Below are 10,000 nucleotides of genomic sequence, written 5' to 3' on the forward strand. Positions count from 1 at the left end.
CACGTCCGGTTACATTTAGAAGCATATGCGCTTGTGACTGGAATTACAACGTTGTTACTTACAACAGTCTTTCCTTTATTTGTTCTCCGCTTTAAAAACTTGCTAACAAACAGCGACATCCTCAAAGGAATGTGTCCGAGTATTTCATCGTTCTTGTTTATGGTGTTTGGGTGTTCCTGAGTCGACAGTTCTTGATGATACGCCTGTTCACGTGGTCTTACTACAGCCACTGCATTTCGTCATTATCGCAGGATTGTATGGGGCGCAATAAAACAAAAGTGTCATTTAATACCGCGGTATTTTTTTGTATACCAATATTTATGGTTAGCTGGGCAAGCCCCCGTAAGCGGCCATCTATCCCTTACACCTCTAGTGGCCGCTTACGAGAACCATTCTCGTAAGCCGCCAGCTCCAGTTACGGACATTTTTATCCCTTCCCGAGGGTGTCCGCTTCTGGGATCGTCTGCGATCACAATCGCAGGATCGCAGACCATCGCAAACGATCGCAGAAGTGGGTTTCCATATGATCGCAGACGATCGCAGAACTTTCTGGGATCTGCGATCTGCGATTCGTGATCGTCTGCGATCATATGGAAACCAGCCTTTAAGGTCAAGGCCAAGGTCGAGATGACAGATGTCGCATAGTATTTCACATCTTGTGGTGTCGAGATTGCGTCAGTCTCATTCTATCACGTTTTCACGTTTGTTTTTGATCTACCCACGAGTCATGGGAAAGAAACAAAGACAGTAATCATTACGACAACGAACCACTAGAGAGGTAAAGTTAACATCATTGTACTGCTAATTTGTTGGTATTATTATAATCTCTTTCTTGTTGCAATTTCCGTTCAGTTGATTCACTGTATTTATTCTCTATCTATTATTTCTCCAGGGAAGATGAATATTCCACGTATTCGCCATTTGGCTACGCACTAAAACAACCCCTACAACATCTGTACAATCAACAATTCCTGTCACAGATGCCTCATCAGCACTAAGGTCCAGTTATGAGGTCGTCGATGCAGATGATGCATTTTATACACGGATTTTAGAATTTGCCGCAAATTCGATTTCATCGTAACCGTGATTGATGACAGGTTTACCTCGGTTATTTTGAGCCAGTATAAACACCGTACAAACGTACCAAGGTTTAGTCAGTAAACATTTACCTCGGTAAATGCCCAAGTGTAAACACAGTATTTGTGAGGTCATCTAGTAACTAAATATTTCGAGCAAGAGCTCACGCAACGTAGAGTGCAACCACGCAGTTGCTAAAATTGCGTTCACAACTGCGAGGATCATAGCTTCACTGGATTTCGTATCCGCTCTTCAATATATGATTCATTTTACATATCATTTCGTTCGTAGATTTCATTCAGTAATGAACTATATTTAGGCTGCCCAATTGGCCAGCCGAAATATAGTACATCACCAAATCAAATTGTATTGGCTCTTGCTCAAAATATTTAGTTTCCCAATTTGTAATCCAAGGATTTGGAATCCTTTTTTTAACCAAGCAACTCATTTCAAGGTATTTTCACCCAGGTAAAATGAAACCCGACGTGAATTTACCTCGGACAATTTTGCCGTAGGTAAATTGGTTTTACTTTGGTAAAAGCCTGCAGTGTGACCACGGTTAATTCAAAAATATCTTTAAGAATACCGTACCCCAAGAGCTCGTCACTCCACTCTGCAAACTTGATTTGCGTTGGTAACTAATACCCTGGGGTATATGCAAATGAGACTATAAAAGAGGTTACATGTGGTCTACCCCATCACTCTACTCGAGGCGGCAAAAGGGAAGAGTTTGGCCTCCTCCCCCACCTAATCGAGTAAGTCGGGATTGATCCCCTAACCCTAACCCTAAAAAAAATTATTGGGAAAAATAAATAAATAAATAAATAAGTACGGATTCATCCTCATAGCTCCTATCTTCGCCTGGTCTTGGGCTTGTCCCAGGCCAGAGCTATTCTCTATACCAGTTATTAGCATATCATTAATAACAATACCCAAAGTAGAATATTTATGTTGTCAAAGTCACGGACGAGTACAACTCAGAATAATCAGAAGCTCATCACGGAATAATATCAACGCATTGCGTGTTTCCGTTCATCCATTAAAACGGTAAATCTCGGTTGGGCAATAATTACCGGTATTTACAATTCTATAATATAGAATTTAACTTTTCAAACCACATTCATACTTTAATTCCTACACCAGAGTGCCACCAAACCACGTCAGCACACAGTGCGTGCCACGCAAAAGACCCTAATCTTTCTTTAAGTAAGTTAGACTCGACATTCTAAGCTGATCTTTGTTCAAACGTGTCTTAACATGTCTGGTATGCATGGCTCGAATGGCATAATTTCAGTAATTTACCAAGGAACCAAAATGAAGAACGATTTAAAAAGGCCAAACCAACCCTTATTAAGGCTCAATCATTAGCCTTAACTTAGACTTGATTTATTACATCTAAGAGTTATACGCCTGATTAGCATACCTCGCACGCATGACTCACTGGCTCACTGGCTCGCACGGTAGTAGCTAAAACGCGGGGCCGGGGCTGGGGCCGGGGCCGGGGTTGGGGTCTTGGTGCCTTTTTTTTCCCCATTTTTTTTTGTTTCAATTTTTGTCGTTATTCTCCTGTACTGTTGTTTTCGAATGACTGGTATCTGTCTTTCATTTAAAGTGGAAATTAGTCAAAAACGTTAAGGAACTTAAGGAAGCTATGAAAGTTCTAAAGGGACATCTTACTTTTTTTTCTCGAAATCGGACTTTATAGGAGAAAATATTTTCTTAATGGACAGTGTGATCAAATATACAGGAGCAAATGCTATTCCGGGACTTCTGATTTTGAGAAGACGTTTGACAATTTTAAGGATCTTTTATACCTAAAACCCTTCAACACCTAGGTTTGGCCCATTCATGACAAACAGGACTAACGTATTTTACTTTGCGCCATAAATAATGGCTGGACGTCGAGCAATTTTATTGCAGTTTAGTAGAGGTGTAAGGCACCGGGGATGCAAATATTCCCTTGGGGGGCCTTGCTTGCAATTCTCTTGGGCCCCGCCATAAAGGACACAACAACATAATAGACTCATTTTTGTTTATAGCATAAGCCGCCGAGTGTAAAATTCGAGGAAGATATTACTTCATAAAAATAAAAACTTTAACCAGTGAAGAGGTTTCTTAAAAACATTCAAATACTACAGCACTTGTGTTTTTAAGCCACTTCTTTAGATTTTGCGGAAAAGTAAATTTTAACATCGCAGTATGTCGTAGCTTAATATTCTCGACAGTTCAGTTACAATATTAATATTAGAGCCTGAAATTGGAAAAGGATATAACACGTTCGGTAAGAACGAGATTACAACATTCCAACTGAAATAATATAAATAAGATCCAAGCATTTTACTCCGTGCTAAGATGAGTCAGAGTTTTGTGAGCTATAATTCAAGCCACAAAAAGGCAACCACCGACTTTCTGAAGTAGAAATTAAAGCGGTTTGACTCCATAGAGCACCATTGTCAGAGTCAGTGGATATTAAATTAAAAGATTTAACACCAACTACAGTAACGGTTTTCGTACTTAGTTACTCTGCTATTTAGAATATCAACAAGCAAAAGAAACCTGACTTTAAAGAAAAACATGAAAACTAAGGACAATTTGTTGCATTAAAATATTACAACCTAAAACTGAATTCTCTTTGCAAGAACTCGAAACACACATCTTACCGAAAATTGAAGTATTTGGATTGCACTCTAAAACCCTCAATGGCATGGAGTGCGCATTTATAAGATATACATGGAAAAAGTTTAGAATGTTAAAATCACAACAAATTAATTTAGTATAAAAGTACTAAGTCCATGTCATTTACCCCGCCCATGCATATGATCTGCAATGCAAATAACATGACGCGACGTGTCTTCATCAAAGAGAACGCCTTAAAATATTTGAGATAAAACACCTACCGACTTTTGTGGTACTGTGCTGATGAAGTCACTCAGGTTTTTTGCGATGAACTTATAGCTGTTGCATAGCCATTTCCCTAAATTCGACCGGTGTTCATTGAATTCGTCGTCGCGTTATCGTGTATCAACTATCATGGCGTGTCAAAAAAAAAGGGAGATTTGAAAATGCAATGACCTTGACACAAAACAATTCAACCTTCGTCTAGGAGCGGGCATTATTCAGCTTTCCAACAGTCCCCAAGGTAACCTATCGCTCTTCTGCCTTCAAAAGCGTCGACAAATGATAGCTCACTCCTCGTCACCTAGGTAACTCGCGCTCTCTTGTATTCCCGCCAAAAGTCTGTCCACTAGCAGCGACAAGAACGCATCCATTGGATCCATGGCTCCCCGCTGGACCCACTTTGGTATAGTCAATTGCGCATGCGAGAAACGTTATTTGTTCAAACTTGAGTGACAAGGTGTTTGCTGCTAATATGGTTAATTTTTTAACTTGAAAATTTAATTGAAGTAATGTCGGTGTGACGTGAATAAGACATCAAATAAAAGTATGATAAAACATTTCTTATAATCATTTTAAGATTTAAAAAATTGCTAAAAAGAGCGACGTCGTTTCGATGTTTGCTAAACGTTATTATCAAGTCAAAATATGTTAGTGAGTTTCGGTCTATAAATACTAAAAAACCAATAGCTGATTAAAAGCTGTAACGTGAGAAAAAGTTAAAAAATAATTAAAAATATTAAACTAAAAGTTTCGCACGTATCGAGCCCGTCTGGGTATTTAAATTGGGCTTAAGATTCATGATGAAGAGCATTTCAAATACTAGACAATCAAATTTGCCCTGGCACTTTCTTAAAACTGTGAATTGGTTTTTTTTCAAAAGGTTGTTGTTACCGTGAGCTTCTAAGAAATGTCTACCGATTGCCGAATTCTTGTGCTCAGCAATGCGTTGATGAAGGTGTCGGGCTGTGTCGGGTGTCGGGTGTCGGGCTGTGTACCTGTCGGGTACACAGCCCGAAACCTTCATCAACGCATTGCTGAGGATATCAGCCCCAGAGATGGTACCGCTCTCGTTAGTCTTGACAGACCGCTCAGAAAGCGTGTCCGGAACAGGCAAAGCATCGGGCAAGGACCGCCGCTCGAGCTACACGCGTGGTCTTCGCTATGAGCACGAAACCGAAGCCATCTTCGCTATTCCGAAGTTCGAAGTTGAATTCTGTTCCGAGCACGATATGCCCATGACATCAATCGCTTCCAGGTGGGTTCGAAAGCGAAAGAGGTGAGATATTAGGGACTTTGAGATCCATACAAAGTCTATAAATCGTACACCGAGCTTGGACTGCCTGTGAACTAATCACATCGCAAAAATTCTTAAGCCACAAACCCGTCTTAAACGGACACAGTTTGCCCTCCGATTGCACAGAAAAGAGGAGGACACCTGTACGTAGAGGTAAGTGAAGTTTATTTCTACATTTACAGCTCATTTTAGCATTTATAAGCTCAAAGTATATTTTCCCATTCAAAGTCTATAAATCGTACACCGAGCTTGGACTGCCTGTGTTTTATTCTGATGACCGGCACAGCTCTACTTGGCATTCAATCCCGCCTGTAGTGAGGAGCTCGTTACAGCTACGTCATGTGTTGAAGCTTGTGTCGCTGAAATTCGTACTTGGATATCTCGTAACTATTTGAAATTGAACGATGATTAAGTCTGAACTTTTAGTTTTTCACACAAAACATTCACCACGTCCTAACATTTCTAATATTATGGTTGGCGAAGAGGGTATAGCCCCAACTGCTTCATGTCGTAATATTGGTGTTGTGTTTGATGTTTGTTTGTTTGTTATTTATTTGTTTAAGCAGGTTGAAGGTTTGGCAGCTATTCAGCTGATGTGGACCTGCTATACCCACCCACTCATGCACCCACAAAGGAAAGCCATAACACCGGGAATTTCATCCCCTACTCTTCGCGAGTAGTGTATGAGTTCTTTAACGTCCCACGGGGAAGTTATGAACATGGAAGACATTTGTGAGACGGGACCTCCGGTTTACAGTCCTTATGCGAGAAGACTTGAAAGTCTAACCATGCAGATGTCATTGCAAACACAAAGGCAGCACTTTCTCCTCAGTTATTTAAAAACCCTGAGTGATGGTCCGGCCGGAGTTGAACTCACGACCTCCCGCATTGTAGCCAGATGCTCAACCAACTGAGCCACCGGTGCGCGGTGATGACACCCTCACCTTTGAGACTCGTATCAATTCTGTCTGCAAGACTTCATTCTGAATCTTGAGGAAAATCTGGAGGATTTGCACTTACCTGGACAAACCACCATTGGAAATTCTTATCCATGCCTTCATTACAAATAAACTCTCTCCTTTAATTCGTGGTCGGAAACTGTACACGAGTATTTTGTTAATCTTTTTAGCGACCTTTGTTTTTTTAATAGACTTAGGCTGATTATGTGAACTCGATTTAGTGAGAGTCGGAATTAGGTTTCATTTCCGTTGGTTAGTATATAAAACCACGTAACCTTAGTTTAGCCAATGAGAACTATAGGCGGTTTTGTGGTCTTGGGCCTGGCAGCCAAGAATAGTCTTTTGTCTAAGCCTTCTATAGTTTCATATTGAATTTTGAGGGAATTGTGATTGTGAGAGATCTTCCATCTCTCTGGTGAATAAATCTTGTGATACTGTGAAAAGTGTGGGCTTCTTTCTCGTGTTTCCCACAACCTAATTAAAGCATCTTCAATCAGTGCAAAATACAGCTGCACGTTCAAGAAACATGATCACATGACGCCAATTCTACATGAGCTCCACTGGCTCCCTGTTGAGAAGCGTATAACCTACAAGATTTTGCTTATTACTTTCAAGTGTTTAAACAATCTGGAACCATTTATCTATCTGACCTCGATCATCATTCAGTACAAGCCTACGCGAACACTGAGTTCTCGTTCTATGAATTTATTAGTAATTCGGCGTACCAATACTGTACGATATGAGGAAAGGGCATTTTGTGCTGCAGCACCTAGACTCTGGAATGGTTTAATACCACTAGATATACGATCAATTAACAGTTCAGAGTTTTTTAACAAAAAACAAAAAATCTCTTTTCACTTTACAAAGTCAAGTGAACGATAGAGTTCACATTCGTTACCGTAAATGTCGCCGGTTGCTTAAACACGACAGACGCGTTACAAAAGGCGTGGACCCTTAGGCACATGCGTATGATATGTCAATCATTCGTGAACGCATACAGGGCTCTGTAATAATTTGTGCAATAGAAAAGCCCCTAACGGAAATGTGTCCACCATATGTTATTTAATAATTATTCCATGAGCGTGCGTTTGATAGCAGATGGTAAATAGCCAACGAGGAGCGCAGCGACCAGTTGGCTATAACCAGTGTCATATCCAACCAGTGTCATATCCAACCAGCGCTAATGGAATAATTGTTTTATTAAATTTTCATTAAATTCTGAAATAAATGCTTATCAGTTTCCAGCTTTCCATATTAGCTGTTAGTATAAATACACAGGCGATTAGACAAAATCGCGCGCTCTCATTGGCTCGCTATCTCGGATTATCAGCCGATATCACCTCGAAAGACAAAATAGCTGCCAGTAGTTGTTTTGCCACTGTAAGTGAAGATGATTTCCCGTTGAAATGTTTTTTTTCCCTCTTTTTTGAAATAATCACCTGTGTATTTATACTAAAACAATTATTCGCCTCAGGCTCAGTGATTATCGGTGAATATTCACCGATAATTGTTAAATAACCGAAATTGAGTGAACCAATCAGAAAGCTACAAACAAAATATCCGAGGTTCAAAATTCAATAAAAGTTGTTTTTGTTAAATCCCCACTCACTTAAACTCTTCTGCAATAAGACTGCTAAAACTAGACTCGAAAGATGATTTCCTCTTATTTTGTCCAAACGTCAATCATTGTCATCAACAAGAAAAAATTCTGGTCTTGACGGCGGACAACGTGCCACAACAACGAACCGTTCATTCTCCGGCCATCTTTGCTTTAAAACCGTTCGTACCAAGCCACACAGCAAAGTTCTCGCCAAATAGCAATCGCAAAATACTTACGATAGCGCTAATTTATATTTCGTTGAAGTGACCGTGGCCGTTCCTAACTCTCCAGTAAGTTCGGCAGTAACAATGGATGCTAATTTATAAAAGAAACCTAACAAATGTTACTACAACGCCTGTAATACTGAGAAGGTTTTCACGTGACGTCATCGCCGTCATGTTGGTGGACGAAAACAAAAGATCTCTCATTAGCTTCTTTTGTTCGTCCACCAGAAGTCGTACATTTCTCTTCTGATATTGGTGTCCCTTAAGGTTGGTTGAAAACGTTCTATACGGTTGATCCGAGCTGGTAGTACAACTGTTTCTCCCACTTTGCTTTCTCAAACCTGGTTATTTTTTTATTCCTTAACAATAACGTGTGCTGTATATAAAACAATTAAATTTACCTAAAATTGCGTCCAGCAAAGTCTTAGCTTCGATGCGATTAATATTTATGACAGGCAAACAATGCCCCTGCTGTTCACCCAAAATTTAGTAACACTTAATGAGTTTTAAAATGCGTTAAAAAGTATAAGAAAAGAAGGAAAGCTAAATTCCAGGCCAAACGGCTTCAACATTTCTCAACATCCGTTCGATTTTGTTGAAATATCATCAACATTTGGTTCAACAAAGATTCACCAAAGATTCTATGGACTAAGACATGGATACGTCATTAAGAGACGGATTAGTGCGCACGCGCCTAACCAACATTGTTCAAAGAGGGTGGCAAACGGCTTCAACTTCATTCAACATTCGCAAAAACAAAAGAAATGTTGAATGGTTGTTGAAGCAAAGTTTAAACGCTTTTAAACTCATTCAACATCGATTCAACTTCCATTCAACATGTTTCAATATGGTTGAATGGGGGAGGGGGGATGGTTTCAACATCGCTGTTCAACAAAATCGATCGGATGTTGTTTCCGGTCCGTTTGCCCAGGCCTTAATGAACATACAAAATACAATAGCAAAAGTGGGTTCTACCCCTAACACGACAGACCTGCCTCCTATCTCAGGCTGAAGCCAATAAAATATGATTTTATACTGAAATAACAGCGAGGTACCCAACAAGTATCACCAATCTTTATGAGTTGCAATAAGTCTCCATTTCAGCAATGCAAAGCTAAAGTTTAATTAAGTTCCAACACTTCGTCCCGAATACCCTAAGCCTACTTCACCGCAATTCTTAAAAGAATCTGCATGAAAATAAAAGAAGATGCGGTTTATGGCTATCACTTGGCAGCATCACTACTTTAGGGGAAAGTTACGTCTTGAATTGCGCCTAAAAATTCAGCGGCCTCAGCCTCCATGCATGTGTTGTATCCTTCGCAGTGGTATGCTCTGAACATGCGCGGAGTGAAGAACTGATTCGCCGTGCTGTGTTGTGGGAACGCTCCACAGAGCTTGTCTGACAAACATTTAAAGCGAGCATCATGACAACATTCGCAGCAGCAAAACGTTAGGCTGTCTACTTCTTCAGCGTCTTGTTGTGGGCCTTTACCCCAGTCTTTGGCTTTAAGGTCAACATTGATGTCTTTCCATTCCACGGGTTTCTGGATGCCTCCATTGGGACGCGGTTGAGTGAGCGCCAAGGTTTCGCCTTCACCCAATTTGGTTGTTTCTTTCATATTGGACTTCGCGGGTTTCTGATTGTCGATGCGCCCATTGGGATGCCGTGGAGTGAGCAGCAAGATTTCGCCTTCACCGACCTTGGTTCTATTTTCATAATAATGCACCTTACACCTGAAGAAAGAAGAACAATTTTGCTTTACATTTTCAAGCAATCCCTCTAGAAGTACGTGGTGCATGACATTCCTTGATCCAAAGGCAAATGGACCATTTCGATTGAAATTGCCACGATTTATGATTCGCTGAAAAATTTTGCGCCTTTTTCAACTGGTGAAAAGAATTACAGGTAATTGCTGCGAATATAAGCACTTCATGGTCCAATTTGCAC

At 40.3% G+C, this 10,000-nt stretch overlaps 1 protein-coding gene across 1 annotated transcript in view; it reads right to left on the reverse strand.

The window, feature by feature from the left end:
* Positions 1–6,906: 6,906 nt before the first annotated feature.
* The window catches only part of LOC137999672 (uncharacterized), a 28,187-nt gene continuing 25,093 nt past the window's right edge, over positions 6,907–10,000 (reverse strand). Inside the window, exon 7 of the mRNA XM_068845521.1 lies at positions 6,907–9,786. Coding sequence (XP_068701622.1) covers positions 9,297–9,786 — 490 coding nt within the window. The 3' untranslated portion in view covers positions 6,907–9,296. The remainder of the gene's footprint in view (positions 9,787–10,000) is intronic.

This window comes from Montipora foliosa, chromosome 4 (assembly GCF_036669935.1).
Source record: "Montipora foliosa isolate CH-2021 chromosome 4, ASM3666993v2, whole genome shotgun sequence".
NCBI lineage: Eukaryota > Metazoa > Cnidaria > Anthozoa > Scleractinia > Acroporidae > Montipora > Montipora foliosa.